Here is a 20055-nt window from a genome sequence, read left to right on the forward strand (position 1 = left end):
TGTTTGTGTTATCCGTGTCCGAGATAGTCATTTGTGTTTAGTAGAAAACAGATGTGTGTGTTGCTTGTATATCACATGAACATGTGATTGTTGCAATCCATGCTCATCCTACCTATCATGTAATCATGCGCGAACACGAAAATCGAGATACTACGCTCATGATATGAAGGACACACCATCGGTCGTTTGATGTGTGTTCCGACTCGACCAAGTTGATGCCTGCATAATCTTATCTATATAACCAAATATATCTCACATATGTTACCAGCATGTCAAAGTGAGGATGACGATCTGCAAATTGACATATTGTTCTTGCCGTGTACATTCTCTGTTTCGACTAAGCACTAGGTTCACTGTACCAGGTGAAAAAGATTTGATGTAAACAAAGTGGCATCGATTAAGTAATTTGCCTTTCAAATTTTCTCAATTTAAAAATTTCATTGAAATACCAATTTTGTTATTATGCAATTTCACTGGTTCTGCCAGAGACCATATACCGCCATAAAGACTCTGGTTCTATTAACCATGTTTCTGGTGGATTAGCCCGGAAAGCGGTAGACTATTAGCCCTCTTCACTGTCAGTCGAGTCGCCGTGCTTTGTCTGATCAGGTGAAAACACCGAGAGCGTCAGCTGACGGCGCTTGACACTTCCAGTCTCCTCAGCCATTGGGGTGCAGGACAACCTGTCTGTCAGGAACCCGTAATATTTCAATCGACAGATTACAGGAAGTATTCTATTGATATAAATCTATAGTCTTCCCCATGATTTCCACAAGTGTATATCGAACGACAAGTAATTTCCTCCTCCTGTCGATCTTCAGGAACTAAAGTGGACAAGGCCTACATGCACTGAAGTATCAGCAGGATCAGATGCAGAAATGTAACTGACTTTTAAATCCAGTTTGTCACTATGAGAATGTCTAAGTAACCTTATGGTTGTCTCGGTACTTATGTATCGCTGAATAGTTTCCAAGCCTTAGCTTTACATCGTCAAATTATTGGTCAATGAACAACACATACATTAACAGACAGAAAGACGCCAAACCACACACCATCTGCACCTACAAAGAAACGAGTATAGTTTTCGCGAACACCTGATATCATCACTGATATTGAGTGGTCCATTCACATAATTTTCACACTAATTTTGCCCTTTATGCCAAATGGAGTCTGTTTCTGTGGATATCATATTGGTTATTCTCTTGCATTGACGCTTTATATTATATCAAGATGCTTACATCTGAGAATGGTAAATTTCCCATTGACAAAACACCTTCCAACATCTCTTCAAAGTTTAGGAGAATAGCTTAATTACCATATGTCTGTTACATATTTACATGACTGTGTTACTGCATATGTGAGACATCACAGATTACATTAAAATATGCATACACTGTGATGGAACGCCATTGCCTATAAGCCTCGTTGCGATTTTGAATCCCCGGCAACCTATGCTGGTCGACTAAATGGACGCACACACAAGCACACACAGACACACACACACACACCCGCACGCACGCACGCACGCACGCACGCACGCACGCACGCACACGCACACACATACACACAAACATCAGATTTAAAACAGTTATTCTGTCTGGGCATGCTGGATTGTTACACAAAACAGTTCGGCTCAGCCTTGTAACAAAAAATATTTTAGCAGTGTAAATTTAAGGAGATATTGGATGGATCTTTTAAGCAAAACAATATATGTCAACAACGCGGGTTAGCAAATCTTTACCAAGGTAGGATCAAACTGGATTCCACACAGTGCCAATGGCAAACGTAATGACAAACACACGACGCTGACCTCAGGGACATTTTCAATCTTATTAATTTCAGATGTTTTACTCCGATGCGATACTTCTCTGTGTATTAGAGGACACCATGGAACATACCGTCAAGGATGCTTGCACGTGGGTACTTGAGCCAATCAACTACCAGATTTCTAAAATCATTCAGATTCATTTTTCTAATTACCTCGATTCTGAAATTTCGATTTGTGCAAAAATATCAACACAATATTTAAATGTTATGTGCCTAAAGACTCTATTGTCAGTGTCAGGACAACATCAGTGTCTATTAAATCATTACATTGATTTATTGACACAAACATATATGTATTGAATCCGTATTAACCCAGAACAACGTAATACCGACGGCACTTCCTGGTACTGCTGTGTAGGTGTAGATGCAATGGCGCTCAGACACGAAAGGATAGAATGAAATATCTACAATATAATGGCGCTGCTGTACTCGATTTCGAGATACAGAAATCAAATATTGCTGTTTGAAAAGCGTCGCATTCGTACTCAGAATTTATAATCCTTATTGGTTTATTAGAAAGTTCACTTCCTCACACAGAGAAGGTATCGTAAGTTATCGAGAGTGAGTGAGTCGGAATTAACGCCGCTTTAAACAGAACAGCATTTATTAGTGTGACTAGGGCACCCGTGTCCCCGCCTTTTCGGATGTGAACAATCTCAGATTGAGGTTTTGGAATTGCCTTTGCATGTATTTTTGACGGGGCAGAATACTATCATCTTTTCGCCAACACCTGGTATCATCACAATTGATAGTGATTCATAAACACATGCTTATCGTTTATTAGGAGTCGTACAATCGACTCTGCATTTGGCAGATGTGTCACACACCACACTGATTTCGTTCCTAGAAAAAAATATGAAACTAATTACCTGACATGTGTCCCCGGTTGTGAGATGAGGTGAAATGGGGTTTAAATTATTATCCAAGATTATTGCACTTTTATAGCGAAGTACATGCACGTGTGTGTGTGTGTGTGTGTGTGTGTGTGTGTGTGTGTGTGTGTGTGTGTGTGTGTGTGTGTGTGTGTGTGTGTGTTGCTGCTTGTACTACTCGGGACTATTGCCGATTATAAAGTGCCAGCCCACTGAAATACCATGCCATTTAATGCAATTTAACACGAATACACCAATCAGACACAGTATACTGTCCTTGTTTCAGCCCCTTAATGCCGAGCTCCAGGCAGGGTAACAACAAGTAGAATCGTTTAACATCTTTTGGTATGACGTGGCCGGGGATCGAGTCCCGGAGCCTCTGCTCTTCGGGCGGACGCTCTACCACTGGACCACGGAAGCGGTCCATGTGTTTCCGGAATGTGATAAGAATATATAATGCTAGATAATTCACGCTTGAAATACATATTATTTAATTATATTAATATAATGGTTTCCCCTTTTTAATACGATCTGTATCAATAGCTCAACTCGCATAGTACAAAAGCCAATAAACAACTTGAAGGGCAAGATTGATTAATGTTACTCCGCCTGACCCTTGCACACGCAAATAATGTAGCTGTATTAAAGTAAATGGTGGGAAATGAATGAAGTCGCAAGTACATCAAAGTGAGACATTCCGGTCATTATCAAGACAAAGGGTGTTAGAATCACAGCCGGCCTCTACACAATCAAATACAGAAGGCTAAGATTACTTTTCTGTGAGAAGCCGCAGCACATTTCCTCTCAATGCCAAGAATAGGCCTCAAACATGAACAGTTTCAGGTCAATCTGTCATTGCCAAACGCGCCTGCAGCATTTTCAGAATCACAAGAATTGATAAATATCATGCTTCTTATTGCTGAAAAACGTTTATCAAATCAGCAGTCCTGACATGTAATATGCTTCTCCATGTTTCCCATTTGTCTCAAATACCGTGGGGACAAGCCAATTGAAGCGAGCATAGCCAGCTGGGACCAATTCTAACCCGAAATCCCCACTGGGGCCAACGAAAGATTACTGTTCACGCGTTGATGACATTCCTGTGTGTGTTAGGTTGAATCCTGTCGTTTTGTGGAAACTACCGGTAGTTAATGAACCTCAGTTGAGTCTTTGAAAGTTGTTGTGTACACTCGTATGTGTTAGTGAGTGAGTGATTATGGTTAGACGCCGCTTTTAGCAATATCCCAGCATAAGGAGGAGGACACCAGAAAATGGGCTTCACACATTGTATCTATATGGTGAATCGAACCAGGGTCTTCGGCGTGAGCCAACGTTTTACCCACACGGCTACCCCTCATAAATAAATTTATTGAAAAGTGACAAGGACGTCGTTTCAAACCTAACATACAAATCCCGAATATTTTATGCCGATGCCAGAACGCGCTTAAAGAAACCCTTCATTTTGGAAATTAAATATTTTAAAGTAAAAGATATACATATTTCGCTCTCATGTGAAATGTGATGACATACATGTATCATGTACATAACTGTTAAACGTGCCGTAAAGGAGATTGCTGTAGTTGTTTCTTTCGCTAACACAAACGCAAGCTTACCTTGTAAGAATGTCGTTATCTTGCACATGAACTCTCCATATATCCAGACTTTGTAAACAGCTTGTCCCACAGCCATGGGCACACAGATCAGACACACTGAAACACATAGCCATCCACTTACAATGGTACGCAAGGCGAAAAACAGTTTTATATACAAGGGGAAAATCGGGGATAAGTATTTTGAAAAAGGGAATATTGCAAAACAACAGACTGTATCGTGAAGCAGAGAAACATTGCTACTAATTATCTGTAAAATATTGTTGAGTTCACGAGCTGGTGAGTTAGGGAATGCGTGGAATAATGTCATGGAAAACCAAAGCACGTGTGTAAACACATTACCCTTATAATGACAACACAGAAGTAGATAAAAGAAACAAACCCGTTCCTATGTTCAGTGTATTCAGGAATATACGCATCAGCAATACACAGGTCACCAGGCAGATGACTCATTCTATAGGCAACATGTCTCATTGTCAAAACAAACAATTGTGATACGATGGTGAATATGTTGCTGAAATATTATTTGACAAATTCAAGTCACATATATAAATGCATGCGTACAGATGCTTGTTAACCGAATCAGCTCACAATGTGAGCACCAACGTGTGTCTATGAACATTAATATGACTAATACTATGATGACTATGTTTGCTGGCCTACCGAAGAAGTGAAATTCATACTTCCTGTCATTATGGTGATGATGGTGAAGAACAACGGCTTGTCGTTCGAAATAAGGAGATTTGTATCTATTTGTCTGTGGAATATTTATTAATGTCACGTCCCTCTTTAATCCTGGAAACGCGTCCAGTAACATTACTCATTTCATGCTGTTTTCATGGATTCATAACCAATAACCAAGGCAAGAAAAACATATCCGCTGTTCTTAATTCAATTTTAAACCATTTTTCCAATGTGCCTGCCATAAAAACCTGTCCAGTGTTTTTTTGGTTCAGGACGCTGTTGAAACAGCTAACGTCATTACGGATTTGATTTTCACACAAGTGATACTAACAGTACAATGAGAAATCTAAAGTATTGAGCACATGCCGACACGTGAACATCCGGGGTAGAACAGGTCTTAAGCAACCCATGCTTGCCGTAAAAGGCGACCATTCTTGTCGTAAGAGGCAACTAACGGGATCGGGTGGCCAGGCACGCTGCCTTGGTTGATATATCTCATCGTATATCAGTTGCGCGGATCGATGCTCATGATATCAATCCCTGGATTGTCTAATCCAGACCCGATTATCTACAGACCAACGTCATATAGCTGGAATATTGCTCAGTGCGTCGTTAAACAAGAAACCAACCAACCAACAAACAAATAAACATACAGGTCATTGCATTGTGGGTAACATACATCATTGATAAACGCATTGTTTTCGACAATTAGGTACTCAGTGTAGACAGAATGACACATAATTAAATATTGATTTGAACCCATATGTAACGGTATGATCGTTAAAGTCAACCGATCTATGAATCATATCTTACAGTCTCAAATCACAAAGAATACCGATATAATCTTGGCGTTACCTCCCATCTCTGGATCATTGGGTACCCTTTCATCAATGCTGTACGACGCTGTTGGGAAATCACATAGACACGACTTGCAACATTCAGGAACCGTTGCAGAGAACACATCAAGTTCATATGTGAAAGTATAGCCACTGAATCATTGACACTGAAATCGCATTAGATATCAAATGATGCTATTTAAGGTGTTTTATACCCGTATATAGTTGTGAACCTCACATCGTCGTCACGAGTTCTTTGTTTTGTGTTTTTATTTGTTCATATACTAGAGCAATTGGTTATGGCATGCAAATAATCAAGTATAACTATTTTGTATTCCTTGCTATAGAGATTCTGGATTAGAACTGATCTTTAGTTACACTTGCTTATCGTGAGATTGCTCAAACCAAAGGACTAATAGTTGCTGATAAAATCGATCACTGGATTCTCATGATGAAGCAATAGATAAACGGACAATGTATGCACGTACGGGTTATTGATGCAATTAATGCTGCGTGTTGATTGGGCCTAATTCAAAATAAATGGAATGATAAAAAAGATACAATCTAACAAGTTTCATATAGGTTTATTGACTTGTGATTGGTGTTTGCAAACATTTCAGGGACCTACAAATGAGCTTGTTTCTTATGAACAATGCTTCCTTATTGTCAATTCTCTGTGTCGGGACAACATCTTTGTCTGATGAATCATTACATTGATTCATCTATACAAACATGTGTGTCTTGAATCCATATTAACCCAGAACAACGTACAAGGTCATCTTGCAAGAACAGTCATACAAGTACATCGCCACAATCGATCCAACTTTATCTCAGATCGCGACATTATCCTCGCTGGACATTAATCTCCCCATTCATCCTGTGTTGGCAATGACTTGCTCACTGTTATTCCTCCTCTGTCTTTAGAGGGAGACGAGTGTGCTAAATACTCGAAGAGATAGATTGTTACATCATTGTAGCGGAATAAACTTTTCTTTAACAACTGGGGACACGGGAGACCCAGTATTATCAATGTGCATAGCTGCGTCCCTTGGCGTTCCAGAAATCCATGATCGTGGGTTCGAATCCAGATTCGCCCTGGTTATGTTATGTGTGTCTTCAGCAAACCCGTGCTCGTGGATTTTACTAAAGTGGTGTATGGAGAGGACCGGCAACTCTCAAGCTGGCAAGCCATGATACAACTGAAATTTTTTTTCAAATCCATCGGCATTGATTAAAACTGATCCATTCTACTTTTATCGATCTCCTTCTAGCTTGTCTTGGTTTTCTGAGGTTATACAGAAATACAGTTTGTTTTTAACATCACAAGTCATTCCGCCACACGTAATGAGATCATAACGCACGCTATACTCCGAAATGTACTTGTACTTGTCCTTGACACTAGGTGCTTTGTCGAGCCAGTATCATGATTATCAATGCAGAGTCTACTAAATATCAATCTGACATTTTGTTTTATTGCAAGATGCATCTGTTTTATATCGAAGGGAATATGATAACATTATCCCTGCAACTTGACTGATAGCTTTATGAAAATACGAAATGATTGCTACCGAATTGTAATAACATGACATTAATATAACACAACAACTGATTGGTTTCACGGTTTTGCGTATTTATTGTGAAGAAATCATGTCAACATGACACAAGGCTTTTGGAAATGTCTCAATTTCATACGTTATGTCACTCTCAGATGAAGTAACTATGACTCGGCAATGCAGGAGAATAAGCCATCGTCAGAAACAAAAGTGTCCAGTAAATGTTAGGTAAATTTTATTGAGGCAGTTTATTATTCACATGTGACTTTCAAGGGAATTCCAGGCTCGCATTGATTACAAGCAACATGTGCTGATTGCAAGAGGGAATCGATTTTGTGCCCAGGATCAATGACTTGGTTGATTGCGTGGCATCGTACCCGACGCTGTGGATCGTTGCTCATGACATCAATCACTGGTTCGTCTGGACTTGATTATTTGCATGTCACTGTCATTTAGCTTACATATTGCTGAGTGCGGTGTTAAACAACAAACAAACATATAACACAAACTCTGATATGATAGAAGTGTAAGCCCATCCGTTCAGTCTACGTACCACTTGAAATGGAGCGGGAAATAGTGCAGCCTTTGAAAGTGAGAAAAGATATTTAAACAACACTATCACTTAGGTTTCAAAGCTGGATTGATCGTGTCGGCGTTCAGATTGATCATCGCTAATTACTTCTCTGATGCTACACTCACGTTATGTCTGCTATAAAGTCCTTTTATCTACTGGCTGTCCTCGAAGCGTCGAGTTTCACGAGGGACAGCAAAATCCATCCGAGGTTACCGGTCCTTTAATCTGTCCTCACAATCTAATCACAGCTCGTATCTTGCGCCAATGGACCTACCGTATATATACTTCATTAATAATAGGGATAGACAAACCTGTTTATTTTGAATATCAATCGATATCTCTACTGTCAAAACTTGTCATTTTCTCTTATAAATGCTCACACATGAAAGTAATCTGTTAATAGCATAAACACAGGTGCGGATCAAATAGCCCCTATAAACCAGGTAGTGACCTCGAATGCGGTATAGATTTTTTTCAATTAAGCATTTTGCCCGGGTCGGAAGTAACATAGCGTTGTATATGGACGTGTACTCATTAAGCCATGCACCAGAGAGTGCAAGCACGCTGTTTGTCTGATCATAGGTAATGCTTTAACGTGGCTAATCATGGCATCTGAATGCTTTACTTGAAACCTACAAGGAATATGGTGTTTCTCGTTCATATTTGCAGACATGTCATCAAATTTGATTCTTATACCATACGTAAATCAAATATTATTTTCCTTATAACGACTAATTTTTTTTTTTTTTTTAGGTATTTATTCTAAAATAAGGAATGATAAAACAACGTGATCAAATACCAACAGCATGAGATGGATACACTGGTACTTACACTCATACTCATTACTCAACAACAATACTGACGGGTCCTTTCTGGATGGTTTACGACATCGATAACAACAATACTGAGTGAACCTTTCTAAATGCGTTACACATTGATGACAACAATACTGATTGATCCTTTCTAAATGTGTTACACATTGATGACAACAATACTGTTAGATCCTTTCTAAATGTGCTACACATTGATGACAACAATACTGATTGATCCTTTCTAAATGTGTTACACATTGATGACAACAATACTGATTGAACCTTTCTAAATGTGCTACACATTGATGACAACAATACTGATTGAACCTTTCTAAATGTGCTACACATTGATGACAACAATACTGATTGAACCTTTCTAAATGTGTTACACATTGGTGACAACAATACTGATTGAACCTTTCTAAATGTGTTACACATTGATGACAACAATACTTTTTTAGATCCTTGCGTACGTGAACATAATATTTCAGGCGGTCTCATCACATCACATAGCTTGGACAAGTAAGACTTATTCAGTCTAAGGTCCTTCCCGAAGAGACACTTTGCCAACAATTAAGCAACTCGTGTCACGTAACGGGGCCATTAATTTCACTGATCTCCGAATCCTCTGGCGATTGTTTAGAGTTGAGCTTGTAACTGGCTTCCAGATACATCTTCACGACCAATACAGGTCAGTAAGTTCACCTCATGTCAATAAGAAGTCCTATAATAACACGACTGCAGCTTTGCTCTAGGACCTTCATCTTGAGATGCAAATGACGTCCTATTACTGACTACAACGCGGCATGATACAACTATCCCAAGGCCATTTTAAAATCCTATTTACCGCTTCACACTCTGACGGGTGGCTTGTAAAGGAAAGCATCAAAACCTTTTCTACACTCATGAAATCTCCACAAAAATATTCCTTCTGGCGAAGGGTTTATTATACAATTTAGATATTCTTTTCCACTGGCGCTAATCATGATGTCTTGTCTGAACTAAAGAGACATATGATCGTTGTAATTGATACCCTGGACCAAATATATCGAAAAGCATAGAACTCGATTTACATAGCAATATAAATAGACAACTATAATCATTGGATATTTCATTTCATAAAGTGACTTCTTAACTCCACCCATCACTCTGAGGAGAGAGAGAGAGAGAGAGAGAGAGAGAGAGAGAGAGAGAGAGAGAGAGAGAGAGAGAGAGAGAGAGAGAGAGAGAGAGAGAGAGAGACAATCCAGTTATTAATTAATGAAAATCGATCCACACAATTGGGATAGATGACATGCATCAACCAAGTCAGCAAGCCTGATCACCCGATCCCGTTAGTCGCCTTTTACGGCAAACATGGGTTGCTGAAGACCTATTCTACCCCGGATCTCTACGGGTCCAGGCATACGCAGCCTGTAGACGTTTTCCAAATGTAAACATCAGAGGACAGTCAGTCTCGAATATCTGCCGCAGAAGATTCCAGATGGCTTGAACGGTAACATCAGGTGTTCGTAAAAAGGGAAAGCGTGTGCCGCTCCACCAGTAGCACCTCTCTCAAGCAATGTTCACGAAGAAAGAAAATGCCAGTGAGTAAAGGAAATGTGGAGTAAACGTATGTCAAGGTCATCATAACATAGCGCATCGAGTTGACAAGCCATGTGTCATATTGAGTAAATGTCTCTGTTTAACACAAAATTTCTGGCATGACTTAACCAGGCGTTCATTGGTGAAACCTTGATTGAAAAAGCAATCAGTGTGTGGTCTCGTGAAACTTGAATACATGTACATCCTCTAAAGTATCGTGTTGATAGCGCGGTCAAGAAGGATCGACCATTTGATAGGGGTGTGGGATGGGGCATTTTATCGGAAATTATATATTTTTCCCAACAACAACAAAACATTATGCTATAGTCTGAAAAAGAAGAAATTGCCTGCCACAGAAATGACAGGCACAACGCCGAACAGCGAATTCGATGTCTCATACAATTTAGCTACTGATACCAAAATAGGGAATGACATGTTAATACTGATAAGGTGTTCTGCAACATAATGGTCCGAACATTACCAGGCTGTACGGCTTGAATCCCACATTCACATCTACTTAAATCTATAGAATGTCCTCACTATACCCTTGTCGCTTTCGATCTGCATCACATTGTGATTTCTTCAAACATAATGAAGTTACACTTTGACATGGCTGAAATACTGTATCTTCTTACGGTGCACATTTTAGTGTCCATTGGATGCAATATAGCTAGGCCAGGAGCACAGGTGCCATTGCAAAAGGATGTCAAATGGTAGCCTAGTTGTTAAAGATTTGACTGATCACACCTACGACCCGGGTTCGAATCCGTTGTGTCCCTAGTTTGATATGACGTTTCCACTGTGAAAATGGAGTACCATGGAGATATGTGGATATGTGACGCATCAGTGACAAAAATTTGTGGATGCACTTCCCTATATTAATTGTCTTGTACCAACTGTTCCTGTACGTGTTTGTCAAGGTGAACAATTGATTTGCTTTTGCATGTGTCTATGGCGGGTGCCACCAGTATTACAGGACACGCTTACCTTTTCGCGAATTCCTCGTATCGCGAATTCAGTCACTATTTTATTGTGATTGATAAACACAAACATATGATGTAGTCGGAATCGTGCTTTTAGGAGACATGTCTTATGACTATGGAAATGGTTTTGACCCTTTTATGTTCAATTATATGACGAGGGCGATTGGTGGACAAGTAAGGATGCACTAATGCGAGTCTTAAACGTTTTCTACTGTAGTGAAACTCATGAGCACTGGTTTTATGATGACCATCTAGAAATTGTTTTAGTGAGAATCTGGCTTTCCAACCCACATGCACTGAAAGAACACTCAACTCTATTATAGGAATCCAGAATACCTTGATCCTGTCATGATTTCATATTTTCCAAACTTCAGTCAAAAAGGAACTAAAAGGATATCATCATACTTTGGAGGTGGAACGAAGTCCATGGGTTTTCTGATGTTTATAAAAATGATTTTGTGGCTTTTATTTGCCAACTGATGTCGATTGGTAACCAAGTGGTTAAAGCGTTGAGTGGTCAGGTTGACATTACGTGTCGGATTCCTTGGTGTCTCCTTGTTTGATATATGATCGCAGTATTGTAAAAGTGTTTCTTCTAAGCCTCGCCGTCAACTTTGAATATCAATCACCTCGTCATTTCCTGTGGTTCAGTAGCCCTTGCTAATGGATTTCTCTAAATAATACCGTAATAATAGGTATTGCATTACTTCAAAGGCATTCATACTTAACGGAATTAGAGCCATGGCATACAAACAACCCCATCACAATCGTAACATGATAAACACAATTAATGGAACGGTTGTTGGTTCTCCAAGAAGGAAGACTCGTGGATATTTGCATCAAAGTAATACCCTACGGGCCACTGTATGTGCGATTGTATATATTTAACATGCACGGCAGCGAGACGAAGCAGTAGCTGTTTTGTAACTCCCATTTCAGTAATTTGTGCATTGATTATACGCCTTTTCTAAATCTGTACACTGCCGAAGGTTTCCAACGATCTGCCTTATGTTTGGTCAGATGAAACTTTTAATGGGGTCTGTCTATATTGCTTCGATTCTCTAAAAACATAATATTTTTTTTAGCAATATGTGATATTGACACAGTTTGTTTTGTATATATACTGACATGTGACTGATATTTACGAAATTCTTATAAAATAACCTACTTTGTGCCAAATGTAAAATGATCACTGATGATTGTACATTGTGAAAATCCTATGTTTATGTATATTTGAAGTTTACTGGAAAATAATCATTATGTGAAAAAGCTGGACGTCACTCACTGAAAACATCTATTTAAAATTTAAACAAGAAGTAGGCATTCCAATGTGCACCAAGTGTGTTCTTCTTCTTGCCGATCTGTTTCTTTGTCGTAGGAAACGGATTTTCTGCTCAACTCTGGCAACTCAAAACAAGGGAATTTAACTTAAGCTCAGTATAAGGATGATCTGACATCGTCCAATAGTTTAAAAAAGACAAATCATTTCCACTTATTTATCCACCTGAATTAGAAATAATAGAGACCAGGGAAACCGCCTCAGTTGTTTCATATTTGGTCCATGCATAAACATGTACAGTGACAAAACATTCTCCACAAAACTGATGACAAGCGGCATGACAATATATCGGGTAGTGGCTCCAGCCTTTTTCGTTTACATATAAAAACCGTTCGAGGTACAATCGAGCATGCTGCTTCCATGAAGATTTCAAAGAGCAGCATACATCACAATTGGGGTTTACAACTAGGGCCTTTGTTCAGCTTTCAAAATTGTGCTATGGTAGACATTTTCAAATTTGACGAGTCAGTGACAAACAAGATGTCTGATGCAATTCCCTATTATAATTTGTACCATAACGTATTGTTTCATATGAACGATTGACTTGCCTAGCATGTGTTTGTGACGAGTGCCACGTGTAGGGCAGAATACGCTTACTTTTTCGAGATAGTGATTCAGAAACACATAATTTCTGATGATTATGGAGATGTTGTTTGTTTCTTGTTTCTATACCAAAGAGTACTGTTAACAATGTGTGTTTGTGAGTCGGTATAGTGTAACGCTGCTTTGAACAGTAATTGAGTTATTTCCGTTTTAGTAGAGATTTGAGTATGGATATTGTTCTGGGATTCGAGCCTCCGATTATTAGTTTATAAGCACGCTAACAGGACACTACTCCATACAGCATCATGCAATTGCTGCGCCCTATACTGCTGGGCCACCCGTGCCTTTGAACAATGAATGAGTAATGTTGTTAGTAGATGTATATAAATATTAATGAACTTAATGAATATTAATTCATGAAATCAAAACAAATCACATATGAAAAAATTAACAAATCAAAAATATAAATATAAAACCCCGTCAAATAAAGGTTAAATGTTATTTTGGAATCATATTTACCAAAAATGGCATATAATCCTGCTTGCTCACTGAGATGAAAGAACATTATACAATGACAGAGTGCTGCATTTCATGGAGACGATTATAGGATTCCATTATATTCCATATAAGGAGACAACTGACACCAGGGCCCGTTTTAGAGGCGTACTCTCTGTGATCAACCCCTCATTAGATTATCAATTCCATATAGAGGATGCACTGTAAGGTTTTGTAAATTACATTCCACACTGCATTAGCGCTTGTCAGTAATAAAGGTATCTCTAGCGACCATTGTGGTGGAACGATATGATTGTCATTGCCTCATACCATATCCATATGGTGAGTCAGTCACTCGTAGCCAAAACTTACCCAGAACCATACATTGTTGTCTGACCTAGTTGCAACTGAATGATTCATAGACATTCTAAATGCTGATGTAAACTGCTAGGCAAAATAAAGCATACATACATGTTTGAAACAAACAATAAATGTTTATTCGATTGCGATATATATATTTCATACGAGTATGATAGCTGTGGTTTGTACCTTACGTTTGCAGTGTTTAGGCGATTTAACGTTTTTATAACTTGACGTGTAAGTTCATGGTCAAAAAATCATTTTTCAAGTGCGCATTTTCTTTTATCCGGCAGTTAATACATTGGTAATGACACACAACGTTATACAGGACAACTTCCTGATCTGCATAACACGTGCTCCACGTTGCATTAGTACTGGTACATTCACCTGTTGTGGTCCACCGTAAGCTGTCTGGCGCTCAGCATTAAGGGGCTAAAACAAGGACTGGTCGGTTCGGAGGCAGTATACTGTGTCTGAGTGGGGTATTCATGTTAAACTGCGGCATGGTATCTCAGTGAGCTAGCACTATAAATCGGCATCAGTCCGGACTAGCATAAGCAGCGACACACACACACACACACACACACACACACACACACACACACTTAACTGATAATTCATTAAGATGTAAAACAATTCCATTTCGATGGCCATGACCAAAAACGTAACGGAATATCAATTTGCCAACAGATAGTTTCAAATGTTTATGAAGAAAAATTATCGCATTCTGAATTACCCACAAAGTGTCTTCAAAATCTAACTATAAACATATCAACCTTTTTAGCAGGCAGATTTGCATACATCACTGAGCGTCAATGTAGTGTCGCCTGACAAGGCAGAGTAAATTAAGCTTCAAGCCATGCCTTCAGTCTGATTGAAACTGAACGACACACGCCTTCCAGCACAACACGATCATTACCCACTAAAGTGTTATGTTCGTTGACAAAGTATTTTTAGGAAGCGCAGCTGGGGCCTGGTTTGCTAAACACCAGCCAGCATAGGTAAGTAGCAAACCCCTTGTACCATGTTAGAGGAACCGTTCTGTCCCGTGGGTATAAAACAAACGGCATTGCTTTTCTTGGAAGTGCTGGACATGGCTTTGTAGTTATGTACCCCAACACTGGGCAAAGAATCTTTTCACATTAATATATTTCAGTAGGTGTTTTTGATGAAATTCGATGTCGGAACATAATATAACTATCGATAATTGCATATTTAGGCGTAGACCATTCAATCCCTGTTCACCGAATATCAATGGGTTAAAAACAAATAATCTGCCTCAAATAATCGATAATATTGTTTGGGATTCTTAAAACTGCACATTAGACGAACTCTTCTCTCAATCTGGTATATAAAAATGCATACATTAGAATAACTATAGTTAATAATAACTGAAGTTAACAATACAAAATTGTATACGTAAATTTAGAGCGAATTAAACTTTTTCGGTCGCTATACACAAAACACAAACGCAGTAATGTTTTAAAGAGTTATCTGCATGCTTTTTGGTGTTATTAATGATACATAACGGTAGTTCTCTACAGAATCAGTTACCCTCACCTGCCATATCTGCCGCTGCCATATTGCACAGGTACAAGTTGGTCATACTCCGCAGTCGCGTAGACGTGAAGACGATGATTACCATACAGACGTTGCCGATGAGGCCGATGATTAAGACGGGGACGTAGAGAACGATGAGGACGATGGTACTGGCGGTAGCAGGGGTGTAAAACAAGTTGCCCAACAGCAACGTCTTGTTGAGGAGCTCATACGCGTCAAACATATCGCTCGTGTCGTTTCCAAGTGCCATGGTCGGACTTGGACCCGGGGAATATATTTTATTAACCATACATAATCCGACGAGCTGTCAAGTCAACGAAGGATTCACATCCTCTGTTTAATTACAAAGTAACATCCCCAGGTGAATCATCAACACAAATGTCAGAAGCAAAGCGGAGAACTCTTCTCCCTTTGGCATCTCTCGGTGTAGGGAGGTTAAGACCGTTCATTTACGATTCAAGCCGGATACGTGACCAGTGAAACGACCAAGTCCCAGTTCTACCGATCGATTCATGTCACTCATCTTGATGACCAATCGAAAGATAATCATAAATGTAGGTAAAAATCACGTCCGTCTAGGCTTGTTCCTTCGGGTCTTGACACCGCACTTTGTAATCTAGTAAACGCTGTCAGTCTCTTGTAGCACTAACCGCCGTGACAGTCGGGCACTATACTAACACGGACTGTCACAAAGGAGAGTAACATTGGCTTCTCCGGCGGTTTCAATGGGAAATGTATTCCGACTATCGCGAGTATTGATTCCTGTAAATCAGGTTTGCTACACTGCAAGGAGAATGGTACAGATGGTAGAAACAATGGAAGCGTAATGTTTCCGCGTGCATGTTCTGCTTAACAATCATGACTATATATCATCTGTATCTGATTTTATCACAAGGGAACAGCCGTTGCCTTAATAGCAACTGTGATCAGTCTGTATCAGTTGCACATATCGATACTTAGTTTAAGTATGAAATATATTGATTTTAAGATGTACTATGCTGAACGTTCTTTGCCACCAAATACATTGCAGGCATGAAAAACACATAGATAACATTCTTGCGTTTATTATTTGTCATGTCATATATATTTACGTGTTTATTATATTGTTTGTATTTGCGCACGGATGATCTCTATAGATGACTCTCTGATTTCTCCCAATATGTTTCAGAATAATGGAAATAAAACATGTTGCCTCTGTTTTAGCCCACGGCTTAAAGAACATATTGTGTCGATCTTTCAAACCTCTGATGTTATAAAATCAATTCTGACCTGTTGCTGATTTAGCTGGGATATACATGTGAGAGTAGGACTAAGCCCGTGTTCGTTTACACCTCAGAATCACTCACGCCTAAACAGGCCAGTGTGACATGATAATAGTAAATATATATACAAGTCAACGCCAGAGAATAACCAGTCTCGATTATTCAACGAAACAGATTCCATTAGGCCTAAAAGGCACAATTACGAAATAATATGATAGAATCAGTGATGACACCAGGTGTTCCGTCAAAGGGTAAGAATGCCCTGCCCCCGACAACACCCGCCGCTCACTCAATGTGCATTACACAGTAACAGTTAGTTTGTTACCGGACGCCGCGCAGAGGATTTCCTGGCATGCGACGACAACCTGTTAACGAATCAGACAATCAATAAAGCATCATAAAGAAACACAAGATACTTTAGAAATGTTTATTGCATACATGAATGACCTGATACATCTATTAACTACCTGCTGAACGTCCTCTATTAAGCACAGTAATGAATGTTGTGCATTTACCTCCATGTGTGCTATTGTGTTTATGGTGTAATTATCACTATGACAAGCCGGATACTAAACGATAGTATTCATTCAACAGAAACGTTGCGAGGAGATAATACCTCCATGAATATTTCACAAAGTGCGTTTTCTAATATCAGGATTAACCATGCAACATTGGTCGTTTTCCTGTTTACGTTAGTGTGAGGCTTGTGTCTGGATATCCCAACTTAACTTGGGTTGTTTGTTCATTGTTTACACAGCACTCTCCAACATTCCAGCAGAGCGATGGCGCACAGTAAATTTCCGAGACTGAACCAGACAATTTGCAGACCATTGGTCGATGTATGAACAACTCCCTATGCAATCGGGTTACGCCACCAAGAGCATCATGAGCATCGATCTACGCTATTGGGATACGATGACATGCATCAACAAAGTCAGCGAGCCTGACCACCTGATCCATCGAGTTACCTCTCACAACAACCATGGATTGTGGTGACCCCACGGGTTCAGAGCGCAAAACACTACCACAGCCATAGCCACGCGTCCTTACTTGTCCTTGGCGCAGTAACTTAATAATAACGGAAAGGTTCATAATATAATTTGTTTTGAGCTCCTGCGTTAGCAGTTCTTGAACTCCATGTTTGCTGCAATGCATGCAGCATTTGACCTCAAGGGGGCATAAGTACACACTCATCTCTATTCATATCCCACACTACGCGTGGCTGCATGAGAGAGTGGTGAACGAATGTGTGAGGGAGTTTAACGCTGCTGTGAACAGCATGTCGTTTGTTTCACGCCCTGTTTGCTTACAATACAGCTCAAAGAGACGCAAGTTGTAAACGTTCCCACGCTGAACCAGTGGAGCGAGGGTGTTGACAAACCCACGATCACAATGAGGGCCAATCAGAGAAGCAGATCCATGGGTCCGACTGCTGACGGACGCAACTCCTGTGACAGACGTTGTCTGTAACTGTAAAGAAATCATCCAAGGAAATACCGGATGGAGACAATTTGAACCAAACAATATTCAACGGCAGAATATTGCTTTGAAATTTTGTCAAAAGTTCTGATCAAAAGAGATATAAAATCTCATTATACCTTTTAGTCTTTATCAATTACTACACGCGTGAAGTCCTAATAGGCAATGCTTCATGTAACCCAATCTTCCTTCTCTTGCATACCGAAGTAGCGCATCTTCCTCGTCCCCGATCGTTATTTCACGGAACTGCAAAATACGGCCTGATTGTTTCGATTATCTCCAATTGTTTGCAATAACGTTCAGGATATTATCCTTTGAAAAACCAATCTCAGACCGTAACATGAAAGAGTGATATTTATAGTTTCGACATTTCACCCACTGAAGCCACAACCCAACTCGGAATAAGTTATATCACCGTAGTGAACATTTTGCTCGTACTGAGTTCTTGGAAGTCATTAAGTGAGTAAGTGAGTTGGGTTTAACGCCGCTTTAAACAATAATTCCATTAATATCACGGTTTATATACCATGCTTAGAGGATAGCCTGAAGTGATGCAGGTCTCAAACGTTTACCATTCTTGTGAAACCCGAAAACACGGATGTGGTGCTGACAAACCTACAAACAATTGGGCGAAACAGGATTCGAACCCAAAATCAAAGGTTGCTGGTATGCACCGTGAATTGCGGCGCCTTAAACGACAGGGCCACCCGTGCTAGGTGATGGTGATTCAGATAGCGGCCTTGCTTGACGTTACGTCAGTGGTGACAACCTTTCTTCGAGTTCAAGGAAAACGTGTAATTACACTTACAATTGTTTTTAAGAGTGATTGGGTAGGGTTTTCGAGTAATGGCACGTCAAGGGAACCAACTTTATTGGCTTCGTTGACATCTGGTGTTATCAATTCATAATCTTTTTACCGCTGTTTGTAGGCAACGTACTGTGCAATCTGTTCCGCCGGATAATCAACAAGTGCCCTCTGGCGTTGACGTTTTATATTCACACACTGTACCCATGTGGGGAATCGAACCGGGCCTTCGTCGTTACTATCGGACGCCTTAACCACTAGGCTACAACACTGTCCTCGTTTTAAGGGCATTCGACAGCCGCTTGTGTCAAACACATCATGCTTGGCTTGAAGTTGTATTATGAACCGCTCTGTTTATCGGCTTTGGTTCAGCTCTTGGGGAAGCAAATACCGAACATGTCAAATATGGTTCATGTTTCCAACACAAAATAAACATTCGAGGCGAGTCGTCTGTGTGTTACCTAACGGTGAGAATAATGGAATGTAATTGTTTTATTCATATTTGCATAGCCGCTTTCTATTTATCCTCAGAGTTAGTTGATCAGATGCAATTTCGAGTTGTTCTCTATGCAAAGCGAAGTAACACGGCGTCATTAATCTCAGCGATCTCATGAACATCATCCGTTTACTGGGACAGATAGCCCGTTATTCTTTGTAGGTCGTTAGTCTTTGTCAACACACTGAGTAGATAACAGATGTTACCGTATATATAACCGTCCAGGAGGTGACGTGTCCGTACAATCTAGGTCAGTCTAGTTCACATTTCATAACAACAAAATACATACCAATTGACCGACGGCATACGCAAAACACGTGACCATTTCAATATTGGTAATTTGTCGTAATTAGTAAAACACTGATAAGTTAATTACAATCA

The 20055-nt window shown here is 39.8% G+C and overlaps 1 protein-coding gene across 1 annotated transcript in view; it reads right to left on the bottom strand.

The window, feature by feature from the left end:
- LOC124147608 (QRFP-like peptide receptor) overlaps nucleotides 1-16292 on the bottom strand; it is a 30404-nt gene extending 14112 nt beyond the window's left edge. Inside the window, exons 1-2 of the mRNA XM_046518289.2 lie at nucleotides 15633-16292; nucleotides 4313-4408 (exon numbers count right to left, since the gene is read on the bottom strand). Of these exons, the coding sequence (XP_046374245.1) occupies nucleotides 4313-4408; nucleotides 15633-15921 (385 nt within the window). The 5' untranslated portion in view covers nucleotides 15922-16292. The remainder of the gene's footprint in view (nucleotides 1-4312; nucleotides 4409-15632) is intronic.
- Between the last annotated feature and the right edge of the window lie 3763 nt (nucleotides 16293-20055).

This window comes from Haliotis rufescens, unplaced genomic scaffold, assembly GCF_023055435.1.
Source record: "Haliotis rufescens isolate VD_foot unplaced genomic scaffold, xgHalRufe1.0.p SCAF_2, whole genome shotgun sequence".
Classification (NCBI taxonomy): domain Eukaryota; kingdom Metazoa; phylum Mollusca; class Gastropoda; order Lepetellida; family Haliotidae; genus Haliotis; species Haliotis rufescens.